This window comes from Sander lucioperca, chromosome 4 (genome assembly GCF_008315115.2).
Source record: "Sander lucioperca isolate FBNREF2018 chromosome 4, SLUC_FBN_1.2, whole genome shotgun sequence".
Classification (NCBI taxonomy): Eukaryota; Metazoa; Chordata; class Actinopteri; order Perciformes; family Percidae; genus Sander; species Sander lucioperca.
In genome coordinates, this window is record NC_050176.1 from 4,084,625 (window position 1) to 4,110,865 (window position 26,241).

At 40.6% G+C, this 26,241-nt stretch overlaps 2 protein-coding genes across 6 annotated transcripts in view; one reads left to right on the forward strand and one right to left on the reverse strand.

Annotated features, from left to right (window-relative positions):
• Positions 1-124: 124 nt before the first annotated feature.
• rasal3 (RAS protein activator like 3) lies at positions 125-15,444 on the reverse strand. Of its 3 annotated transcripts, none has more exons than XM_031284502.2 (19): positions 14,412-15,444; positions 10,466-10,596; positions 10,188-10,266; positions 9,054-9,121; positions 8,862-8,947; positions 8,081-8,210; positions 7,848-7,946; positions 7,083-7,757; positions 6,823-6,967; positions 6,581-6,725; positions 6,238-6,474; positions 5,937-6,138; positions 5,092-5,183; positions 4,883-4,996; positions 3,264-3,450; positions 2,909-3,019; positions 1,842-2,032; positions 937-1,021; positions 125-479 (listed from the first exon to the last, which is right to left on the reverse strand). In XM_031284502.2, exons 1-19 carry the CDS (start codon positions 15,043-15,045, stop codon positions 369-371), a joined length of 3,522 nt encoding a protein of 1,173 aa, XP_031140362.2. In that variant the 5' UTR covers positions 15,046-15,444; the 3' UTR covers positions 125-368. The 3 variants fall into 3 exon arrangements, with proteins under 3 accessions (XP_031140362.2, XP_031140361.2, XP_031140363.1); XM_031284501.2 differs by having other exon boundaries at positions 10,466-10,593; positions 14,412-15,439; XM_031284503.2 differs by lacking the exons at positions 10,188-10,266; positions 10,466-10,596; positions 14,412-15,444 and adding an exon at positions 9,687-9,991.
• A 9,856-nt stretch (positions 15,445-25,300) lies between these two features.
• The window catches only part of si:dkey-237i9.1 (SEC14-like protein 1), a 41,194-nt gene continuing 40,253 nt past the window's right edge, over positions 25,301-26,241 (forward strand). The window contains exons 1-2 of one of the 3 annotated variants that reach the window (XM_036000332.1): positions 25,301-25,700; positions 26,107-26,132. In XM_036000332.1, the coding sequence (XP_035856225.1) occupies positions 26,127-26,132 (6 nt within the window). In that variant the 5' untranslated portion in view covers positions 25,301-25,700; positions 26,107-26,126. The remainder of the gene's footprint in view (positions 25,701-26,106; positions 26,133-26,241) is intronic. The other 2 variants (XM_036000333.1, XM_031284591.2) reach the window with 2 other exon arrangements.

Consider the following 26,241-nt stretch of genomic DNA (forward strand, 5'->3'; position numbering starts at 1 on the left):
CATGAGGATCGCTTTTGGCTCAAAACTCCGCTTAAAAACCAAAACGTAGCAATGTAAATGTAGCCTTAGTAATGTTCCACCACTGTTGCACTAAGAATAACCCACTGCAGAATGTACTGAGAGAGTAGTTCTTTTATTTACCAGGTTTACAACTCAAAACACATCTGTAACTAAGATACAGTAAAGATTCCTGTAGGTTTTTCTTTTCACCTCAGTCGCCCACTCACTTTTATTCTAATGTTTATAAAATGAAATTACACCTGATCAAAAACCATAACTGTGACTTCAGGCAGTGGCTTCCCCATGAACTCTACGTATGTATTTACACAAACTTGTAGCGCAGCTCTAAATCTTTTTGCTGTCACAGTTCAGATGCTGTTGATGTGTGGCTTTTCAGGATGCTGCATGTTGTTTTGGCCACTGTTGTAGGCCTCACTGAGCTGTTGGAGGTCCTTCAGCAGGTCTGCAAACTGCTCCTCCTGTGAGCACATAGAAAAGAGCCATCCATATGTTTTCATCTGCTTGCTCATGTATGCAATTCAACTGCTGTATACTGTCAATGAAGGGGTTTCTCTCACAGTAAATCCATAGTAATGGTCTTAGTATTATGGAAAGGATGCAATGCATGTGAACTGATAACAACATCACGTCATAGTTAACTCCAAAATTAGGTTAAGTTTATTATCTATTCAACCACAGGTCAGGTGAAACCTTAAAAATGGCACCAAACACACTCTCAAATTAATTTAATTTTGATTTTAGGACTCCAAATTAACATTACATCACACAAATAGTTCAAATATGTAGGTATACAACTAAATACAAGTTAAAATGAATGCTTTTCACCTAAAGCTGCATAAATGAACCAGTCAATTGTGATATGTAAGGTGAACTATTCTTTTTAAAAAAGCTTGATAATTTTTCTGTCTTTCTTACCAGTACGTTCATTCGCTCCGCTGCTGCAATGGCAACACTTAGCTTCCTCTCATCTTCCTCCCTCTCCTCCTCAATCACACCCAGTCTGTAACAGACACCGAAAAAAAGACAGAGAATATTTGGTTAACCCTGAAGTTAGCTGGAGCGAACGTAGCCCTGGTGTGTTTTATGTGAAGTGACCGCGTCAGACTCTCTTTATACAGTCTATGGTCGGACTCCGTTTAAAACAGTAGCCTTTTTAAATGCTTGTCAGCAAATGCTCATATGGCCCTGTGTGCTCTGATTCATTTGGCATGCAGTTTACACAGCAGTCATAATCTTCTTTTAATGAAAACTCAACTCCTTGTTGTTCTGGAAGAAGGAAATAACGACAGTAACAGGTGAACTAGCTTTACAGGTGAGTTTTCTTTAAGTGCTGTGGATAGAGAGTTTAAAGTAGTAAGAAACTTTATTTATTTAGGTGTTAAACATTTAGAACAAATAAAAAATTCTGTGATTAATCACGACTTAACTGTGGACAATCATGCAATTAATCACGATTAAATATATTAATTGACTGACAGCCCTAACATAGATCGATAGATAGATAGATAGATAGATAGATAGATAGATAGATAGATAGATAGATAGATAGATAGATAGATAGATAGCTTTTTATTGTTAGACTCAAGGTCCATTTAAAAACATACAACACAATTAAAAAAAGGCCGACACAAATAAAAGAAGACCGCTATACCAGTCTTACCACATAGGTGACTGGTATCGCACAGCACTGATCCTAGGATCAGACAGTTGTAAAAGGACGGAGTCATAGTTACAATAAATATATATATATATATATATAAACAGAATACATTTGCTGACATTTAGAACATGCACATTACCGTTTAGCTCTACTATCATACCTGAAGGTGGCGCTGGCGAGCTGCTCTTCTTGCACAGTCAGCTGATCCTGGAGCTTGGCCACCTCAGCCTGCAGCATTGCATTCTGGTCCTGGCTTTGGATAATGAAGTCCTCCAGGCGCTTTGCCATGTCCAGCTCACGCTCTGTCACCTGCTCTATCCCCAGACGAAGCTCTGACAGCTCCTGAGCATGCTGGGATGTGAATGACAATTTGACATTTTATGATATTCCATTCCATTAGCTATACCTGCTTATCCCTTAGGCAGGGGTCGGCAACCTTCACTATTAAAAGAGCCATCTTGGGCCATAAAACATTACAAAAATTGGTCTGGAGCCGCAAAACATATTTGAGCCTTATAATAAAGGTAACAGCCTATTAAGTTTAAATTAGCTAATCAACATTACTAATAGGTCCGAATGAGCATTTGTTAATATGGTGATGTTTGTTGCAAGCTTTATTGCCCTGCCTTTTGACCATTTGAGCCAATTCTTTAAAGTACATTTGCTCTGCTTTCTGCACTACTTCCGAAATCACTCTCTTTCTCTCATCACAAGCCAGATACCTACAAATGCAGTGTGCTTGTTCTGGAAATGTCATTTATATTACTTTTTTGGGGATTTGGAATCCATAGCTGGTCTATGGAAACTCCAGACCACTCGGCAAAAATTGAGGAGAAAGCACAGTGGCCGTAGACATACAGTACGTAGGCTATGATGCACATTTTAGTTGACTGAAATGTTTTATAGCCTAAATGAAGAATGTAAGAATCACTTTAGGCTTACAACAATAATAAATGAAAACTAAAATGTTTTCAGTGTTATTCATTTCTGTATAATTATTTGTCAAAGCCACAGGGAGCCACTGGAGACCCCCCTGCCTTAGAGGGTCACAGGGACTAGAGCCGATCCCAGCTGACATTGGTCCCTGGACAGTTCACCTGTCAATCATAGCGCTGACACATAGAGACGGACAACCATTCATGCTCACATTCACACATTTCGGCAATTTTGAGTCCCCAATTTTAGTGGGGAACTGCACTTTAGTGGGGAAGCAGGTTTGACACATACCCTATCCAGTAAGTTGAACTGCTCATTCTCAGTCTTCATCTCACTTGACTCCCTGTTGTGGCTGACTTTGAACCATGGAACCAGAGCATGTGGACGTTTGACACTGGCACTCTGAAACAAAAGGAAATATAGTCTAATGAATTCCTTCCAATTAACCACACAAAGTCATACTATCTCTGTGTTAACATACAAGTCAACACATGTTTATTACTATTGAATAAGCATGCATTATTTCAAGATAGCCTACTTAAAAAGTATTAATGACAGTATTAATAGCAATGGCATGGGCACGTGACCTTCTGAGCTCAGTAGCCAAAATAGCCGAGCTAGGCTCACAGTTCCCCTTTTCACTCACAGTATTTGGTAATGAGATAAGAGGTTGGTTGGTCTCCATCTCTTGTTCATTGTCAGCTGTCGGCAGAACTTCAGAACTTATCTGCCTCTTCAAGGTATGTTTTGCCTGACCAGGACGTCTGTGTGGAGCACTCTGAGTTCTGGTGACTGGCTTCCTCTCTCTCATACTCCTCCGAGTCCTGCCATCCCTGTCGAATGAATGAATAAATGCATGCATGGATGACTGTATTAATTATTCAAGTCTCGAAGAAAAAAAAAGGAAAATCCTGCCCTCTGCTCTTGCTGCAGCATCACCATTTATCCCTCTGGGCCTTCGTCAAGTGTATTTTAGTATACTTGTGACGAAGGGCCAGAGGAACTGAAAAGTTAGTTTCTTCACAAAATGGTGATACTGTAGCAAGAGCAGAGCGTGGTATTGTCCTTTTTTCAAGTCTGTGATATTTTCCAACGCACCTGCACAGAAGAATTGTTGGATGTGCGAATTGTTTCTTTGAAAAATGTATGTTAAGTGCCATACATCAAATGATGGCATTTGGAAAATCTGCAAATTATCTTAGCAGGTTTGACCATCCTATACCTGTACTGGACACTGTGTATGCATTTATCCCAAACTGAGTAAAGGATGATGATGATAATATAACAGAAGCCTTTAACTTACCACATATTTATTGCAGTAAAACATAGTGAAATGGTACTTCTTTTGCACATGGTGCAGAGTACCTCTGGATTTGCCAAAAAGATCTGGAGCACATAGCTGGAGGTCTAGCATCTAAGTAAGTCTGGCCTACCTGCATTGTAGCTACCACAAGCCTAGTCTGGATCAATGGAAGCACATTTCCAGGATAACTCTGTACGCTACGGGAAACAACAATCTTCGAGCTAGCAAGCTGCACGCTGAAAATAGCAAGTTTTGAAGAAAATTTGGTTTGTGCAACTAGGCAAGCCTGCTTGGTTCTTTCAGGGAATGATTGTAAAGATTTACGAAGAATATTTTTACAGCATTTACTCTCTAACTGGGACATTTTGGGTCCGACTGTTGGGGATTGCTGTGGACGAAGTACACGCAGCGATACACTGGTAAGAGCAAATGACGTTTGTATCCAGCTAATTTAAATAGCTCACGTTACTGTATTGTGTGAATAGTTGACTTCATGTAATATTGTATGTGTTCTTTTGTTCCACCAAAACAAGTTCCTTCCCCAGACTATTTTGCAGAGCCACCATCGCTGTGTCCGGAGGTTAGCGCCGCCCATGACGCTTGTGATTGGTTTAAAGAAATGCAATCCCAGAATGTATGTGTGGTGGAGCCACAGTGCTGTGGAGTATCAGAATCATAATAATTGTATTGATCCCCTCGGGGAAATTGTTTAGTTGCAGTTGCTCACAGTCAAATTAAAGGTAAAATAAGAGTAAGAAGAGTAAGGTCTGGCAATGCCAGACTCCCATAAGCCATACAGGATAAGTGGCAGAAATTAAATCAATGAGTGGTTGGATCACTGGCACAAAAACTTGAGGGGCAGTCAGAAATCTCCTTCATGGTTATTGACCTAAAAAAAAAGCAACATTAGCTAAGCCCAGCGATATTGGCTGGGCCCATTTACAAACATACAACTATCATACCCATCTTGTAGGCCTTTGGTGTCCACAGGAAGCTGCTGGAGGGATGGTTGGTGAGGGCTATACTTGCTCAAGTGTTTAGGAGGAACGTACACTGGCTTGGCTTGTCCCATTTGGCTGCAAGAAGTAGCACGTAACAAAACCAAGTTCAAGTTTATAATACAAGTTACAAGTTGCTGACAAGTCAAATAAGATATAGGCCTTAAACATACCTGCTAATTATGATCCGATGTGCTTCGGGGCCCAGTGACTCTGTTATTTGGTTCAGAATGGAAGGCAGAGGGTGCAGCTTTTCAACTGTGTCCTGAGGGAGAAACAAGCTGCATGTTAGGCCCCATATAGTATACTCTTTAGACATTTGATAATTATCTAGATACCTTGTATGGACAAAAAAATGCCATTAAGACAAGCTGTACATGCAGACATCAGTCAGGATGTAGTCAACTGTGCCGGACTATAACTAATCTGGCAGATTGAAATAAAAATGTCTAATTGCAAACGTCCAAAACCAGCTCTTTCCAAATAGTGTCTGGATACAGATCACATTTTACTCCTCCCCTCCTCCTCATCTAGAGGGTTATAATGATATGGATTATTAATTAGAGAATTATTAAAAGTATTGAAGCTTTTTTTGGTACCCGCAAATTTTTTTTTTCAATCACTATTATTTTTCTAACACTTGATCAACAGTATAGTACACAGTAGAATCACCTTATGCAAAAGGCCAGTGTTTAACCTGATTGACCATGAATTTTGATGTATTAAGTCCAGTCAATGCATATCTTAGAGGGAGGCTGAAAAGGAAAATCCCGTTTTGAATAGAATGACGTATACTGTCCGTGATCCATTTAACTCATCTGATAAGTGATACAAACAGATATGGTGTAATTGGTTCCACTGGGGTGAAGTTTAGAGTCCTGGCTTACACATGGACACCAGGAGAAATGAAAGATTCTTAATAAGCAGCCTTCATCAGCTACACACAAATATGAAATACTAGAGTTACACAAAGCTTTACAACTAACTACCAACTGGACTCCTAGGTTTTCTGTCCTACCTGGTCCCTCTGATAGATGATGTCTACTAGAAGGCCATGGAGCACAGCCAAGCGCAGAGGCAGATCCACATAGCCATCGAAGGAAGACATTGGAATTTCTGTGTCTCCATTTGACACCGTTTGTAGAAACCCCCTCATTCCATCCCAGTGCTGCTGCAGGAATTCATTCATAAAGAGCATGTACTCCTCCTTCTCTCCAAACCTGAATCACAACAAAATTTCATTGACTTAAACCACTTCGGGTAAACTAAGAAGAATTTGTATTGTCATTGAATTTTGTAGCACATAAGTAGCCACTCACAGTGTGAAGTTGGCCAGATTCTGGATGACTTTGGCAGTTAAGGTGAGGGTACGCAGGGTGTTTGGCTCTGGATAAGGCTGTGTCAGACCAAAAAGAGAAGGACTGAGGATAGCAGGACATAAGAATCGAAGGAAGAGGGAAGCAGAGATGAGACGCTGGCCAATCTCTGGTCTGCTCTGGTCTTCACACAGTTCCACCCAGCTGGAGAAGATCTTGTTTAACTCTTCAGGAAAGGGTCTTTAGGCAAGAAACATATCAAGCATCAGCTTTGTGAATTGAACGGACGCTACTACTGGCCTGAACATTTACTATTTGTTATTTCATGTCTTTTCTCCTCTCTCACCCATTGGTCGCAATAATCTTTTGCACCACCTCTTCACAGGCTTCCATCAAGTGCTTTTGGTTGTTTGACAATTCAGAGGCATGGCATTTACGAGGGTCAACTTCATAGTTCTCCACCGATGCGTAAAGTCGGTTGATAAAGTCTCCTGCGGTAAAAAAGAAAGCACAGAGTTCGGTGAAAACAAGCAAAGCACCAACCAGTACCAATTACAAGAAGCCACCTTTACCACTGAGCTACCTTACCTAGTGTGGCAATGAGGTACTTCTGGCCAACCAGCTTCATATATTCATCTATGGCTTTAGTGGCCAACGTGTTCTCTCTGAAGATCATTGCTTCCTTCTCTCCAAGACGCTCCACCTCTGCACTGCCAAGATCAAGGAGGAACTCCTGAAGCATACACATTTAGATAAGAAAACATATGTCTGATTATTCATTTTTGTTGTATTTTTAAAAATCTGATTGTGATGCAGTTAGCTTATATGCATTTTCTTTTAGACTCCACCTTGGCTTTGCCAATGCTCTGCAGTACGTGGACCAGAGCTCCTGCCAGCTCTTCCTTCTGCTTCACATTTAGAAGTGGTTCCAGGTTTCTGCACATTTCCACATAATCCACTGTCACATACTCGGCAAACTCCTTGTATTTCTCCATGGGCAGCACTTTCAAATTCTGAGAACGGGCCTTGATGCGGAGTGAAGCCTGTGGCCCCAGCAGTTCTTTGTTCCCCGCTGTGCCTGAGGCCTTGTATGGAGTAATGGGATACCACTTCTCCTGATAGGTCCTCCCTCGGATCTCAGCTAAAGGTATGACCACACTGCCCAGTGGGTGCAGGCTGACTTCGTCTCGGGAGTGGCGCTTTTTCTTGGGGTCTTCTTCACGGAAGAGGTGCAGAGTGATTTGGGAGACACAAGGCAAGTTGTCTAGCTCAAAGAATTCCCCCCAGAATAACTGACACCCTCCGGCCGCACCGCCACTGGCCCCCGGACCTCCTGAAGACGAAGTGGAGTTGTCCCCTGCCAGACTGGAGCGGTTAGGCAGCTTGCCGACAGCTCGGCTGCTGGTGCGGGCGAACAGGGTCCCGTCCAGGTGTAACTCGCAGTAATAACTCCGTTTGGGTGGCAGATCCTTCGCTTCATTTACCCACAGACTCAAGGAGTTCTCTGTACGCTCGATGTTATCCTGTGAACAATGATGCGTTTAGTTTTTTTTTTTTTTTTTTTATTAGGATTTTGATTTTGCATGACACATTTTTTGCAACAAATGGTTTACCTTGTTGGGCTGGGCAGCCCTTCTCAGGTCTTCAATCCAACGATCACGTTCTGCAGCTGAGGAGCAGCCAAAGCAGTGGGTGTTCTCAGAGTTTATCACCTGTAAGCACATTGAAACCAACAGGACCATGTTAGCCTTAATGGGATAGAAAGTTTATTTTTTTCAAAACAATGGAGGGCACTGTAGGAAGCTCCTTGAGGAGCCTGAAGGAGTATCATCGACAGAATTCAGACCTCAAAGCAGTACTTCTCCCCCAAAATGGAGCTGTGGACCGGCCTGATGACAGTGCTGGTGTCTGCACTCAGATCTAGACTCTCCACCGCACTGACTGGAATGGACACTGACTCCCGGGAACCATAGTGCCTTAGAAATGACCAGAGTAGAAAAATCCAGTCAAAATGGTAAAAATGTCAAATGTAAAAATACCAATTAAATATACCATGAATTGTCAAGGGTAGTAAAATTCACTTTCACCCTATACTACCCATTGTTACACCTGTGGGACTCTAGCTCTATGTAGAACTTTCACAGGTTACATGAATATTCGTGTGATATATGTATTGATAGATTAGAATCTCGTCTTTCTTGTCATTGTGGTAAGAGAAAAGAATGTGATCTTGTAGAGATCACGTCGATCACCATGACATTTTGTAAAAGACCTTCATGGTCCCCAGAGGTTGTAGCTGGTAACATGATACCTGCTAAACATCAGCATGTTATCATTGTCATTGTGAGCATGTTAGCACGCTGAAGTTAGCATTTAGCTCAGCCTCACAAAGACGCTAGTGTGTGTACTGTAGGCTGTTGTTATACATTTGCGCCCCCCCCCCCCCCTCCCCAACCCAATATTAATGTAAACAACCATAAATCAAAACTTTATGTCTGCACTTAAACCTCATAGTCAAGGTTTCATGATGTTCTTGATTACAGAGCACAACACAGACAAAACAATGTTTGGATGTTCAAGTGGTTAGCCCCGAATGTTTACAACGTGTGGCTCCGTCCCTGCTTTACCTGCTTCCTTTGTTTAGTCCTAGAGGGTTCAGCTGGGTGTTGCTATTCCTCTTGGCCCTGTTCTCGAGACGTCGCTTAATCAGTGCCTTAGGGCGACAAAGGCAAGCACGATGCCATCAGAACAATTATGTAAAACATCAACAGGAAATGCAGGAGTAGCAGAAAGAATGTTATCTCTGATGTCTTACTCACCCTTACACCGCCATCTTGGTTCTTTGGTCGAGGGCCACCTGGTAACCCCACATGATCAGGGCTACATTCTAAGTATCGGGAAGAAATATTTGATATTTGATATTGACCATTTCATTTTTATATATTCATTTTATTGGCTTTTTTTATATTCTCTGTATCATGTTTTAGTTTAGCCAAACAAATTTTCTTTCCATTTAGGGTTTGCAGTCAATACTTTGAATCTGAATAATTTGTTTCCAGGACTCAATTTTACAAACCAAATCTTTGATTGGAACTCTTTTAGGTTCAAACCCTTTTTTCAAAATTCACTGTCGTCACCACCAACTCTCAAAACAATAGTCAAAGCGGTAGTATTAGCAAATACTTTTAGATTAGGCCACACAGGATGTGGTATTCAACTGGAGCTGCAACTATCGAAGTAAAGTTTACTATTAGTTTATAATTCACAAGCAGACATTCTTCTTATTGAAACGCAATCAAAGCTTTGCAGAAAATCACATTCCTGCATGATTTGCCCTGATTTTTCTCTTCAGTGTATTTTTTAACCCTTCAATTATAGGGTATAGATCAAAGATGTGAATAAAGAACAACGTAGAGTACTGTCAGACACATTTTCCATTCTTTTTAGCTTACCGAAGGCCCCGCCACAAACAATCCAGCGTCTAAATCCCATCATTTAGTCCAAATGTGTGCCACAGTCTTGTTACTTAGACGTCTGCCCCTTTAACATTGCCTTTGTCTCCTCATTAACATATGTTGATGGTGACAATGCGCCAACCAGCCAAAAGCATTACAGGATCAGTCACTTCCACACTGCAGCTTCTTCTAAGCAAAAACGCCAGAGTTGAATGGAAGCAGATACTGGCTATGCTCTCTCTCTCACTACGAGTTTTCATTGGACTGCTAGAACACCCAGGCGAGATGCTATCTTCCCCAAAAATGTAGAGGAAGTAATTTGACAGTCATTCGCACGCATAAACATTCAGCTATTTCCTCTGTGACTGTCTGCAGAATCATACTGTGTTGCTGTGATGTCAGTAGCAGCTGGTCATACATATTACTTACTCATTTAAAATACAGGAATCTGTTCTTTATTTTGCCAAATGTATACATGTGTGTGGGTGATGTATTAACCTGTGTCGATATCTACGAGGTTCTGCATGCTGAGGTTGGACAGGCAGCTGCTGACACGGTTTCGGGTCCACATCGTTGGCTGAGGAAGACAGACACACACACACACACACACACACACACACACACACACACACACACACACACACACACACACACAAACATATTGTGTCACTTTAGAGGAAGTTTAGTGCTTTCACCTTTCTGTTTTACATTTTTCACATATGTAATGACTTTTGGTGACCCATGGGGAGTTGGTGAGTGGCTTGTATGTGTGGTACCTCTTCCTCTGGAGAAATGAGAATTTGTCCATCTTCAAGCATACAGTTGCTAATGTCCCATAAGGGCACCTCCTGAGGCGGGGCCCATTGTAGTCTTGGGAGTTCAGTGGGTACATCCTCACCCACATCTGCTATACAAACAGACGTGCACAAACACACACACACACACACGCACACACACACACACACACACACACACACACACATTGATATTCATCACTACGCAGCTTACAGAGAATTGACACAAGTTGCAAGCGGTCTATCCCCACCATACAATCCATAATCCAACCAAATAAATAACACATTTCTCACACTGTGGATAACCAACTATACCGTACAATGAAATGTGAATATGGCCGGAATTGCAGGCACACGCAGTTTGTTTATTATTTTAGGTAATTATGGCACTTATCTCTCACAGCACTTGGCCACTCCCATTTGTGGAGTTGCTAGGTTTACTGATGCTATCGTTGTCTTTTCATGACGCACATCCTGCAGTTCCTCAGTAGTTGTTTCTCGATATACACGCCCTTCAAAACGTATTTGCATCATGGTACTTTAAATGTTCTCATAACCGTAAAGGGCGTGATGTTTTAAGTGTTTTGCTTAAGTACAATAATGAATAGATTGATAAAAGTTAGGTGAATGCCAGTAGCAATAAACAATGAATGCTCTGATCAATGTAAGTGTTTCTAGTAAGGAAGAAGATATATAGGATAGATAATAAACTATTGCAACAATAAAACATCCGTAAAATGACGAGGAATAGGAGGAATATGTATGGAATGTATGTATGGAATGTAATTAATGAGATTTTCTCCAAATGAAATCTCTTGTACACTTGGATGATTGTTGCTCAGTCTGTGTGTGTTGCCATGGTTTCTTCCACTTTCTGTGGTCATAGTCAGCCGAGGCCCAAATATGTATTTAGTTTTTGTTGTGAACTTTGGCTCAAACAATGTCTCTGATGTTATCCCAAAGTTGGCTGAGGTTCCTGATGCTTTATTTTCACCTTAAATGTAGTGACAGGCAATAGTAGGGCAACTAGTTTAAATATGGCTGTAGAGTTTAATAAATCTAGTAAAGAAGACCTAATCCTACCCTTAATTAATGTATTTTTTTCTTTGTACATTATTGAAATGTGAGTTGGAGCCTGTGTTACTCTAGCTTTGAGTTCCTTCTCAGCAGAGCGGAAGTTTCCTGTGACAGTGGTTTGTAAATTTTGGTAAGTATCAGTATTGGTTTGCTGCTCTTCAGTTACAGCCACGTTACATTTCTGGGCCATCGCTCAACAGTTTGAACGTTTTCTGGAAAGTGATGGTTTGGTCTTTGTCATGTTCACCTTGAGGGTCTGACAGCACTGATAAAGAAAGTCTGGGTTCAGCTCAAGTCTTTTTTAATGGGGGAGAGAAAAGGCCAGATCATCTGCATAAAACAGACACTTGATTTATGTGTTTAAAAAACAGCTGTTGTTGTTCAGTTAATGTTGCTTTACATATTTGAAAAGGGTAGGGCTGGGATTACAGCCTTGCTTAACCCCTCTACTCTTGCTTCACACATTTACACAGAACACTGTGTCTTTACCAGGGGCGTAGCCGTGACTTCAGAAGTGAGAGGGACAGATTTTCTTTTTTTTTTTTATTTACTTTCTGACTTTTTTACTGGGTTTTATGTTGAAAGTTTCTAATGTATTACATAACTGCTTAACGCATTTAAATGTCCTATGACATGCTGCTTTTTGGATGCTTTTATATAGACCTTAGTGGTCCCCTAATAGTGTATCTGAAGTCTCTTTTATATAGACCTTAGTGGTCCCCTAATACTGTATCTGAAGTCTCTTTCCCCAAATTCAGCCTTGGTGCAGAATTACAGCCACTAGAGCCAGTCCCACAATGAGCTTTCCTTAGGACGTGCCATTTCTGTGTCTTTAGCTTTAAATGCTAATGAGGAGGAGAGAGGGAGGGGGGGCAGGGTGGAGGGTGGGGGTGTGGCCTTTGCCAACTGCCATGCTTCGCTTGTTTTCAAGCCATGATGTGTCTCTCTTTCTCATGGGCGGGCCAAATTCTCTGGGTGGGCAAAGCAGAGAAAGGGGAGATAACCTTTCCCCTTATGACCTCATAAGGAGGAGATTCCAGATCGGCCCATCTGAGCTTTCATTTTCTCAAAGGCAGAGCAGGATACCCAGGGCTCGGTTTACACCTATCGCCATTTCTAGCCACTGGGGGGCCATAGGCAGGCTGGGGGAACTCATATTAATGTTAAAAAAAACCTCATAAAGTGACATTTTCATGCCATGGGACCTTTAAACTAAGTTTTGTGTTGGAGTTTGTAATAGTGATGGTCAAATGATGGTCTTTATTTTCTGAGCTCACTAGATGGTGCTCTCTGTTCATTGCCATTCCTTTAACCTTTTTCTCAGAAAATAAAGACAGTGGTTCGCAAAGCTTTATTTGACCATCACTAGTTTGTAACATTCCAAAATCTTAATTTTGACTTAAAGATTTTCATTTTCACTGTAAATGCATTTTGAATATCGGTTTGATTAACTGCTAACAATCGGTATTGGTATCAGCCTTGAAAAACCAGCATCAGTCGATCCCTAATGAAAACACAGACATTTCCATAAGCCGTTCCATAGGCCTACTGTTTTACTCCGCATCCACGATGGGAGACCTGCTAACATTTTAACTGGCTACACAGAGGCGGAGCATGCCAATGAACCAAATATTTGTACTGAGTTCCTCAATATGCAAAAAGTTAACACATTTTTTCACATTTGAATCCATTACTCACAGGGACGTTGGAAGTATTTTGTGGGAGGGGGTGCCGTCAATATATGTGTGTGGGGTTGTGTGTGTGTTGTGTGTGTGTGTGTATGTGTGTGGGGGGGTGCAAATATTTAAATTCAAATTTAAATTTAATATTTAAATATTTAGGTGAATCATTGGTAAAAAAAAATAAAATAAAAAATAAAAATTGATTTTAGGGAAAAGAATCGATTTTAGAAATCATCGGCAAAAAAAAATCACGATACATACGATTTTAAGATTTTTTTTTCCCACCCCTAAAGTTCCTCCTTAAGGTCATCTTATTTTAAGTGTGTCAGCTTTTCTCTTAGGTAATGTTTTATCACTGAGTTAGTCTAATATGGCACAACATGTAATATATATAACATATAATATATCTCGTGTCACTGTGAAGAAAGTCACACATACCTCACCTACTGTAAGTGTGTTATTCAATGATCCTACGTGCAGTAGAATCCGGCTTGAACCACATAGGACACGTGTCAACTCAAGGCCCGTGGGCCAAATCTGGCCCCTGGCAAGTTTTGATCCGGCCCTGCTTATCAATTAAAGTTCCCAATAAATTTTAGCCCGCCAAGATGTGCGCCAAACCAAAAAGACGAGATCTGTTTTCAAAATGCAATAATGCGACACTCAAAGCAGAATTTGGCAGATTTGCCGATTTTGAGACTCAGAAATTCCCCCAGAAGCAGAGAGTTTTCATATTCAGGCTGGGAAACAGGTTGTTGTAAAATATGTAAACATTGTTTTGCTTGATTTGCTAAACTGTGATGGCTAAGGAACTTTTTTGCTGATTTGATTTTTTTTTAGGGCTTTGTGTCAACCAAACTGTAAGTGAGAAAGCTATATGACATGCAATAATAATACAGTCAAAAATATTTGACTTTCGACATGTCAATAAACTATACATGTTGGCCCTTAATGTTATTCTCGTTTTCCAGCGTGGCCCTTAGTGAATTTGAGTTTGACACCCCTGACCCATTTTACTACGTGAGGATTCCCATTTGACCATCATTTGATGTATTTAACACATCATGATCCACACTACTGTGCTAATCTCAAACACAACATGTGAAGACTGGGCAACAACGTTCATATAGTTGGACTAAACATATATTTTCAGGTTCAGGAAGCATTACCTTGCAGTAATGTTGGGGTGCTGTTCCGACTCTGCAGCTTGGGCCTTTTAAGCTTCTGGGACACAGTCCTCAGGTACTTTTTTAGGAGTGCCCCTCCGCTTCCTCTCTGCGAAGGGTCTGTGGAGGAGACCCCCTGGGTGTCTGCAGCAGCAGACGATGACGCTGCATGAGCCGGGCTGGCAGAGCTGGAGGAAGGAGCCAGGGCTGCAAACAGTGACCCAGGAGGCTCGGACAGGGCCCTTCTGAAGGGGTTCTTTCTGCCGCCTTTATCCGGCTTGGCTGCCTCTCCGCCTTTCCCACTGGGTGAATGTTTGTCACCGGGGTCCTCGCTCAGGGCCTTGCGCCAGTTTTGCATCTTGCTCCATTTGTTGGTGGAGGCCTTCTGAATCTTATCAAGTGTGGATGTGGAAGAAGCTGCTGCTGCCGCTGCCGCTCCTCCCTCCCCGTCTTCTTTCACCTCGTCGAGTGTTCCCTTGGAGCCCGTGTGCCACTTGTACGTGTTGAGGGGGTCGCTGGTCTCAGACGATTGTCCTCGGGCGGGCTCCACAGGGGGTTCCTTTTCCTTCTCTGGTGGACCCTGTTCCTGCACTGGTTGTTGAGCTGCAGGCTCTAAAGCCTTCTCCTCAGTGCCCATTTCAGATATTTCAGGTGTGACTCAAGTTTCGTCTCTCCTCTCAAGGACGCATCAAACATCCAACAAAATTAGAAATGAAATGCCTTTCAGCCGTTTCCCCTCTGATTTACTGCAATCTTAGAGACTGCTGTGAGAGCTAAGGATGACAGTATGTCAGTGTCTTCGCTGGTTCAATCTCTCTTTGCTTCTCTCGTTTCCTGTCTTGCAAAATGTTATCCGGCAATAACACGCGACTAGCTGCTCTGTCTGTCGGTGGCTTTGCTGCAGCACCCCATCTCCCTCTCACTCACGAGGCGCTTGCTTCCTCATGAAATGTCACTGAGAAGTTCATCTATTTACAGTAATCTCATCACTCATTATTTGTTTTCTGTGCTTTATGTTTTCACCTAATACTTCCCTTCTTCCTCACTTCCTGTTCTGCTTTTATGTCTAAGGTTTCCCTTCAAAACAGAACAAAACTTTCTCTGGAGTCTTTTTAAACACAGGACTCAGGATGTCTTAAAGAAATCAGCCTTTTATTTGCACAGCAACCATAACTCAAAGAAATGTACACATCTGTGATAGGATGTAGGCTTGCTTCAGCTCTATCATTACCTCACAGGAAACCTGCTTGTCTGTCATTTAGTCTGTCCCACTGCGGGTATGAGAAATGTGGGCTGAGTTTGTTTAAATGATGGAGGATGCAACTCCATTTCTAACCCTTACTCCCGCCCGCCCCCTCCTCCGCCTTCTACTGTTCAATTGAATCTGTCAAGATGCTTAGTGGTTGAGAAATCAATAGTTCAATTAAACTAACTGGGATTTCTAGGTTCAGAAATATACGTGTAGTACTTTCAATGACATAAAAAACATTTCTCCTGTGTAACAAAATCAACATTTTCAATGATTCTGCATGTAAAGGTCTAGCACACAAACACCACCCGTGACTACTATTGATTCCATGATCCATAAAGCAGTCTATAAGTAAACGAGCGGCAGTATCCACTTGTTATCAGATACCTGTGGGTGTGTGGACTGTTGACTGTTAAGATCAGTTTCCTGTCAAAGCGAGACGGCGCTTCCTGCTGAGATCGGCTTGTCAGACTGAAAACCACTTCCTGCGCTCGTGCTCTCTGTTCGTACACACCTGCAGGAGATTCTGAGTCCCAGTGGGGCGAGGTGTCGCCATTAATGTCAGCTGTTGCAATAAAAGTGGACAGCAAGTTACTGAGGCCCCAGCAGCACTCTGTGTCAAATATGGACACTTTTAAACTAGGAAACAGAACTGCTAACTAGTTATTTAAAGCAGCTTTTTGTGCCAAATCTGGTTCAATCTTTAAGGGACTTCAAAGTCAGCTTCAAATGGTTGTCTACAAACTATAGTCTGTGAACATTCGCGTTTTTTTTTATTCTATTTAAATAACCCGTTATATGAAGCTACTGGAAGTTGCATTTTGTCTTGTTTCATTGAGGCCCTCTGGTGGCTGTGTTTTGATATTAATAATGGTAATGAAACTGTATTAATACATTTGAGAATTTCATGCTTTTCTTTGGGATACATGATGGTAAAAACTGAAAAGCTTTGAATGTTTTGAGCGTTGTTCTCGCAGACCAAGCCATTTTTATAAGGCCACCTTGAGCTGACAGCGTTTTTTGTATATTCTGACATTTTATAGACAAAACGATGAATGTACTAATCAGGAAAACAATCGGCAGATGTGCTGCGTAGTCTAATTAATGAAAGGTTTGTTTCTCTTTCATATTCAGGATCTTAATTATTTAACTTTATCTGGCTTTCTTTTCAACTTTGCTGATTGTAATTGTAAAGCATCATTCATTTGATATCAAACAGTCTACAGCCATGCCAGGCTGCGAATTTTTGTTGTTGTAGGGTGGTTGGGGAAGACTCATCCCTGATTGGCTCACCCTGACATTCTTACCCTAACCATAACCAATCCCACTCCTCTTGCCTAAACCTAACCAACCCAACCAGAGCAGGCAACGAGTACTAGCCATTCAGGGATGAGTTCCCTAATGAATATTCATGAGTCTTCCCCTACCATCCTGCAAAAACTTTTTTCCGCTGCCAGGCTCCGTGAGGCCAACAAACTCACAAAAACAATGCTAACATAGTGAGGCAGTGGCGGAGCCAGGCTGTCTGAAGGGCAGGGGCAAAAAAGATCAAATAAAAAGGGCCCCAGCTGCATGTGGTGGGGCACCAGCGTGCAGAAGGTTTTCTGTAGGGGAGCCTATAGGGCACTGAGTCATGTGTTTTCAATTTTAAGGCCAGCCTAGGGCACTGCATCACGTTTTTCTCCATTTTAAGGGCACCCCTTAGTGCACTGCATCCCTTTTTTCTCCACTGGAAGGGCACCCTAGGAGGCACTTTATCACGTTTTCTCCATTTAAGGGCTAGGTGAATTATCACTTTTATCTACCATAGGGACATCCAAGAGGGCACTTTATACAGATACAGATAGCTTTATTTATCCCCGAAGGGCAATTCAGTTTCTACAGTCCACCGAAACATGTACACATACATTCATACTGCCAGTCATCAATGACAGAGGGAGCACAATAAGTAAGTAGTAGTAGTAGTATACAGCAAGAAAAATATTTGAAATAAGACCTGAATAAAGCCGATAAAGTACGATAAAGAGAGACAAGATAAAATAATAAAAAAAATCAATAAAGTGCAGAGTATATTGCACATACATAACAAATTGCCATCGACCAGCTTTAAACGCATAACCAATATGAGGTTTGTGCTAAATACATTCAAGACAGTTACTCCACATTCAGCAACTTAATTGCAGAGGGAATGAACTATTTGGAGTAACGATTGGTCTTTCTGGGAGGCAGCAGATAGCGCCGTCCTGAACGCATTAGTGTAAACTCACTGGACAAAATATATGGTCATGATGAATAATACGTTTCGCCTTGTGGAGAACACGTTTTTTCCCAGAGAGAGTTTAAGTCACTCTGATGGGCTCCAATGATTTTGGAGCAGATTTTAATGATATAACTTTTGCGGTGTTTACATTTTTGGGGAATCTAACTCGGTTTGCAGGTATGAATGAATTTAATATTTGACTTAATGATGGCGCTACATGAAAACGTTATGGGATCACCAAAGTCATTCCAATTCATCCTGTGGGGAACCAAATTTCATGGCAATCCTTCCAATAGTTGCTGAGACATTTCAGTCCGGACCAAAGTAGTGGACCAACCATTGCTTAGAGCCCCAAGTTGGTTCTGTTGAATGATAAAGTGCCACCTGTGCATTTATCTTCATCACTACCATAGGATAATACACCATTAGTTTAATCAGGTAAGACAGCACACGTTTACATGAACGCAGAAGCTTTATTTGATAGAACTTTGGGGGTAACCTGATGACTAGATATATGGATAGAGTCCTATAAACAGGAGCCAATCTGCATCTCATCTGGAGGTGAGGTAGTAGTCTCGCTTTGCCAGATCTTCCTCCACAGTGCTGCGGAGGAGGGTCTGGCGAGTTCACACTGCATTCCGGGATGAGAGAAAAACGTGCTCTGGTTTATTTCTTTAAACCAATCACAATCATCTTGGGTGGCGCTGAGCTCCGAACGGAGCCCCACGGCCTCTGCAAAATAGCCTCGGGAAGGAACTTTTTTTGGTGGAACATGTGTATGTTCAAAAGTTGGGTAACACTTTACTTGAAAGTATCTACATAAGAGTGACATGACAGTGTCATGAACACATGACACTGTCATGAACACATGACACTGTCATGACACATGAACCCTAACCCTAACTCTAATCCTAATCCTAACTCTAACCCTAACTCTAACTCTAACTCTAACTCTAACTCTAACCCTAACCCTAATCATAACTTGTCATGACAAAAACTGAATGACACTTAATGACAGAAGCGTTATTTCATAAATGTTTATGACACGTTCATGACAGTGTCATGTCACTCTTTTTTTTTTTTCAAAGATATATTTATTGAAGCCTTTTTTATATGTATAATTTCACAAACAAGGCAAACAAAGGAACAGACATACAGAATCAGAACCCCTCACCGGGGACCCTCAATCCTGGTACAGTAAAAAAATAAAAAATAAAAAAAATTAACAATTGCATGAGTTCACCTTTGGTTACATCTGAAAAGCAAAATAAAATACAATCAAGTGCTGTATGAGGTCCCAAATAATCATAAAATCATAGAAGTATGGTAGACAAAATATTAAAGGGGAGCAAGTTTCATATGTCATGTCACTCTTATGTAGATACCTTCAAGTAAAGTGTAACCAAAAGTTGTTTTAGTCATGTAACAGAAAACTCAGATTGGACAGATAGTCTAGCTAGCTGTCTGGATTTACACACAAAGAAAGAGGAAGGTAACGGACATCCGGCCGGAAAGAGTGACATCTGGCGGAATTTCCGGCGGCAACGGAGCTATCCCGGAAGTGGAACGTCGTGGATATAGACTAGACCCTCAGTGATGTGGACACCAAGGTACTTGAAGCTGTCCACACTCTCCACTGAGGCCCCGCTGATATTAAGAAGGGCATAGTTACTTCCCTGCTTTTTTCCAAAATCCACTATCATCTCTTTAGTCTTCGTTCAACGTTCATGAGTGGGTTGTACTTCTTTCAGATAGACCTCTTCATTGTTGTCTGTGATCAGGCAGGAGATGCTCTTGCTTGTCTATGTAGTGGGGATTGTAGGTGAAGTTCATCTTTCCTACTTTTTCCACTTTTTTGCTCTGTGTTTTCGTTGATCTTTAAATTTGAACATCTTGACCAGCAGGTTAGCAGAATCATCAGGAGGAGTGTCTTATGATTGTATGTACCATCTTGTCCAAACAATACAACAAATATTGTAAAAGAAATAACTAAAATAGCACACACTTAGCATAAATTGTTCACAGAGGTGACAAAAAGCTGCTGGACAGATCCGCACCATTCTAAAATAAGTCCTTCATGTCAAAAATTCACAGGGAAATATAAGTAGAAATGTATTTGTATTACTTTGTATTAAGGTATAATCTTAAAGGGGAACTACCCCCATTTTCAAAATTCATACATGTTATTCCTAGGGTCTAAGATGGTCCAAACATCCGGACACCTGGCCCAAAAAGAGTGACATCCGGCGGCAACGGAGCAATTCCGGAAGTGGAACGTCGTGGTTTTATAGACTAGTGAGGTGGTGAAGGGGGCGAAGCTGTGAAGCGGCATAGCCTGCAATTACAGCAGAGAGAGACAAAACCAGTAAGGGGGTTTTAGGAGGATCATTGGATGATAGGAAAGCTCACGCACAGAAATCATTGGATAATAGCTGAAGGATGGAACATTAGTGTGAGGACGAAAGAGGCTGATTACACAGATTAAAATCAGCTCCAGATTGTTGTGATATTGAAGAAGTTGAGGCTTCTCAGCTGTGAGGAAAAGTAGAATAGATTTTGTTTGGGATAATAGAAATTGCAGCTGGGTACAACGTGATTTGTTCTACTTTTGCGTGTGGAGAGAAAATGGAAATATAAAGTGCACATACTTAGGGCTGCAACTAAGGATTATTTTCATTGTCGATTAATCCGTCGATTATTTTTGTTTGTTAGTTGCTTTGGTCTATAAAATGGTCAAAGATGTTGATGAGTGTTTTCCAAAGCCCAAGATGACGTCATCAAATGTCGTCTTTTGTCCACAACTCAAAGATATTCAGTTTATTGTCACAGAGGAGTGAAGAAACTAGAACATATTCACATTTAAGCACCTGAAATCAGAGAATTTCTACTCTAAAAACTGACTTAAACCGAATGATCGGCTATCGAAATAGTAGTAAAATAATTTAAAAGTTGACAACTAGTCGATTAATCGATTGCAGCTCTACACATGTTGCTAAAACATCAGTTTATGGAACTAAGTCTGTGTTACCTGCAGCCAACGCCCAGCAGAGGGCACTGCATATCCTCGGTAAATCTCAAGTAATACAGTATAATTTCTTTTTCCATACAACATACAGTATTTTGTATTGCCTGCTCTAACTTGATCGATCCGGTGTGGCATATCACCATTTGTCCCAGATGCTACTATCATATATTTCAGTAAGAACACATCCTTTGATCAAAATTTAATCTAATCTAATCTAACCTAAAAAATATACTGGAATCTGCATACATTTTATGTTCTCTTAATGATTCTTGTAAAGGAATATCCATCTCTATTTCTAATTAGTCTTTTAAAAACCTTCTCCACAGGCCGTTAACTTTTTCAAACATGCAAGCACGCTGAGGACAAGACTTCCAGAAAAAAGTTCACACATGCTTCACTTGATGCTAATACACTGCACACATTTATATTTAATTTATATTACTCTAAACCACCTTCTGTAAACCAACTGTATACTACTGTCTACACTGCACTATATTTCTTGCCCTGTCTATGCACCACCTGTCTATACTTTGTATATCACGTTGCACTTTTCTCACTTCTGGTTGGACACAAACTGCATTTCGTTGTCTTTGTACTTGTACTCTGCACAATGACAATAAAGTTGAATCTAATCTAATCTCATATATAACGATTATTTACCTGTTTGTTTGCCTTGATTGGACTGTTGAGAGTGCAGGTAATGAAGGGAAGAGCAAAACAAGGAAGGTGAATATGAAACTGGGATGTCAGAGTAATTTAGTAACTTCCTGTAAAGTTTTTGCTTTCTAATGGAGGAATTCACCCTCGCTGAACCACTGAACACCACACCACATGACGACTTTTTACAATGACCTTAATTCAAGCCAGTGGCAGCCTAAGCTGTGATATTTACTGGCACATCCTGTTTCATTGTAAGGGTATGAATGGTGTATTACTTTATTATAATGGATTCTCGATGGATCACATCCTCCACAAACACATTCTCCAGCCAGACAGTATGTAACTGTATAATAACATTTTAATGTGACATTTAACTACTGTTGTTCTTTAGTGTTTGGTGTGGTGGCAGACCTTGGTGTCAGCTGTACAAACTCAACTATAGCCTGGCCTTTGAAACATGATCGCATTAATGCTATCATGCACTGCCATCGCTGCTAAACCTCTTACATAATGAGGATGTGAGTCCGTTTCATTCTGAGAACTAAACAGAATATGATGGGCCACACAAGTCCAGACATATCTGGGAAACACACAGTAAAACAAGTGTATACATGCAAATCTATACTTCCTAAAATAACATCACTAATCGAGGAATTTCAAACTGGAATGTGGGCGAGGCATTTCAGGCAGTTGAGGAAAAATGTTGTCTGTGGGAGAGAGAGAGCTCCATCGGGGTGTCCCAAAAGGCATAATAGGGGTTCTTTAATGGATGAACCACTTAGCTGAGTTTGTATTTTTTTCACTTCATTTCACTTAATTTGTTTTATGGGATACTTGCAGTGTAACTTTTATTTTTTATAATTAACTCCTCTTTAAACTTTTACAACAGCAGAGGTCTTGGGTTTCAGGTGTTTAAATTAGCTGGTCCATAGCATCCGCACTTGTTTTTCAAAGCTCGTTTTACATGTAGACGATACAGTAACTATCACATTCCAACAGGCAGCATTGAATACCTGCGACCTTTAATGGCTCACACTGTCTCCATTTACACAAGGTATTTAAGGGTTTGGCATCTTGGCAAGCCCACACACTTTTGATGGTATGGATCAGAAGTATCCAAATTCTGTGAGGGCCAAAATGTAAAAAAAATAAAATAAAAATAAAATAAATGTTGATGTTGAAGAATACCGAAATTTTATTCACTGTGCATTACGTTGCCCTAAAACTCAGATTAAGTACTTTTTAGCTGCACAAAATATTTTGTACGTTTCGTGGTCATTACAGTTAGGGATTTACAGCACTTTCAAAATAAGAGGAGAATAAGCATTAGCATGTCAAATGCCTACCTTGGAAATCCAGAGTTCTCGCGAGAGCACAATTTGAATTTGCTCAGCGTGTCACTCTGGCATTCAGTAATGATGCTCATTAACTATGCCCTTGTAGTCGAGCTGCACCAATCACATCGGTGTTTCTGATATAGGCAGGCCAGAGGCATTAGTCATTAGTAAACATTGCAAGATGGCTACGGATGAACACCAGTTGTTTGAAACGGCTTTGGCCGCTACAATGAACAAGTTAGACTTGGCTTTTTATCTAAAAGAGGAACAGAAGACGGCGCTCGAATCGTGCCTTTGCAAGGACGACGGTTTTGCTGTTTTGCCGACTGGATACGGCAAGAGTTTAATCTACCAGATAGCTCCGCTGGTAGCTAAGTGTATGGGTACGCTCTGGATACGTCACCCCGTGTATTGTTGTGATTGGTCGTAGTGTTATCCAATTGCGTGCAGTGAGATTTTCAAATGCATGCTTGGTGCCGGATTTGGATTTCTAAGCTATCAAATGCCAGGGAGCATGGGCTAAACTTGGCTCGCAGGCTCCTAAATGGGCGGCCTTGGTATCGATGAAACCAAAGACTATCCCAGGGAAGACAAACCACCTTTTATTATTCTGAACAGCTAAAAGAAAGAGAGCACTGTCTTTGGTGACATATTGCTTTTCATGATCTTATCTGTAATGAATCAAACTTGACACCAATTTTACACATTCTCACATCACTTTGCTAATACTTCAACAGAAATCTTGAGTTAAAAACTGCAAGCGTGGAGTTTGTAAGATGGATGAGGGCATTTATAAGGCAGGGAGGATCTAACAAAAGATGCCATTGGTTGCATTAAGGGAAATGTAGGAGTTGTTGTAAGTGTTTTTTAAAGCTTGCCCCATACTAGGAGATACATTCATGATATCTTGGCTCTGATGCATTTATTTGGACCATTCTTATTTAAAAACTTCATGAAAGTGCAATTCATAAGAGCTGGAGTGCCTCTTTAATATGCTGTTTGATTTAATATCCCCCACCTTCTGTCCATGCTCAAACCATGGGCTATATGTAGGGGAGATTGTACCATTTTTTACATTTTCCTTAATAACTCACAGACTGAAATATACTAGTCATCTTTTGATATAAGCAAAATATATGTGCACTAATTAATAATACAATTTATATAATTTCACCAACAAGGACAAGACTATAATATTAAATGTGATGCAAGAAGTCAGAGTGTTATAGTTGCCTCCAGTCTCCCCTATCATTTTTAGTGAAATGTCAGTCTCAACATAATGCAACATAATTCCCCCTGATGGCATTAAAGATGTGGCTATGCATGCATCTGTGATCTGTAATCTGTGATCAGACACACAACACTGCACTGGAAACATATAAAGATCTGGTGCCCGCTGCTGATCTGGTTTCAAAATGGTAGCATCATTCATGGCAAATTCTCTGAAATAAAACTATAAAGCCAAGATTAAAGGAGCAGACTATGTTCAAGAGTATACTATATCTACTGCCATATATATATATATATATATATATATATATATATATATATATATATATATATATATATATATATATATATATATATATACTTACTTGGCCATATATATATAATGGCCAAGTAAGTGTGAACCCATACAAGGAGCTTGACTCCAGCTTTTTGTTGCTCTCACAGTACATAAACAAAAAAAGACATATGGCTAAAAACAAGGACAACAGAGCCGAACAAGGTAGACATACATTTTTTAATACTATGTACAGATATAAGTTTGTATATATAAAAAAGTATATGTATATATAGCCTACACATACATATTCATACATGTAGCCTACATATGCACATGTAAACAGACAGCTCAATGAGGATTGTAAACAGTAAAACAATAGGGCAATGCTAAAGTGCAAATGGGCCTTGAATAAATAAAGAATTATTATTAAGAATTATAACAGGTTGCTTATATAGGCTATATCTGAGGTAGGTGGACATGACCGTGTGTACAGTTTACATTTGACAGCTTTTACATTTAGATGTTTAAATTATGTATTTAACACTAGAACATTTATCATTTTGTATAATTTAAAACAATTAGTGTACATATTTGTGTTTTTATGTTATTGTTTCTTTTACGTTTATTGTTTTTTCCTTTTAATATGTATGCACCATCCACCAAGGCAAATTCCTTGTAAGTGTTACTTACTTGGCAATAAATCCTTTTCTGGATTAAGATTCTGAAAGCGCAGGGATTGATCCTGACCCTATGGACTGTAGTCATAGTGACGGCATAGAACACTGTCCTATTCCTTCACTTGAACTGATGTGGGCAGGCAGTGGATTTTTATGAAAGCAGCCCTGAGAGGTGGAAGGGGAGGAGCGACGGCATCACATGCATTACAGAAAGAGGAGGAGAGGAGGACAGTGAGTGAGAGGGATACTGTCCTTCTGTGCCGACAGTTTCTCCATTTAAGCGTGATTTAACCCGGGGTTGTTTAGGATATCTATCTAGCTAGTCTATCGGTCTTACTATGCCCGTCAGTGTCGGGCTGTGAAGAGGACTTGTCCCACGGTTAGCCTGTTAGCTACTTACTCCGGCTAACGTTATATGGAAAGCTAGCACAATAAAGCTAACTATCGTTAGCTTCTGGTTTCACCTCACCACCCGGACCCGGCGAAGTGAAGAGCCGTGGAGGGGACTCGCAAGAGTTTGCTTTCAGAAGATACAACGACTAACCAGACCATATTTCTGTAGTTATTTGAATCCCCGGTAAGCACCAGTTAAAACATTTAATGTGACGTTGACAGCATTTTATATAAATTAGTGCGAGCTTGCGGGCTAACATTAACGTTAGTCAGTTAAGCCAGAAGCACTGTTGTGTTGTTGTGTAATGTTAAGCTAACGTTAACAAGTCGGCGTGGCAAAATGTTATCCACTATTAAGGTGGTTAAAATAACAATACCTGCTATTCATTTTTATTTTTTATTTTTTTTTAGCTAGAAATATTTTACGTTACATGTATTGATTTAAAACAGTTTATGTTTTCCAGACGTGGTTCGGTTTAAAACTCTTTAACGTTACCGTTACAGCCGATTCCTATTTGACAGTGTGTCACCTGAAATCTCTTAACTAACACATACTTAAGTAATTGTCTTGTTTTGACGTGTCTTTTAAGTTGCTGACAGATCCTGAAGCATGACGGTAACTATGTATTGCAGTAGCAACGGTTAGACATAGAGCAATACTGTGGTTTGTATTCTGTTTGCCCTAGCCCGGTTATTATTAGTCTGCCTGCCCTGATCCTATCCCT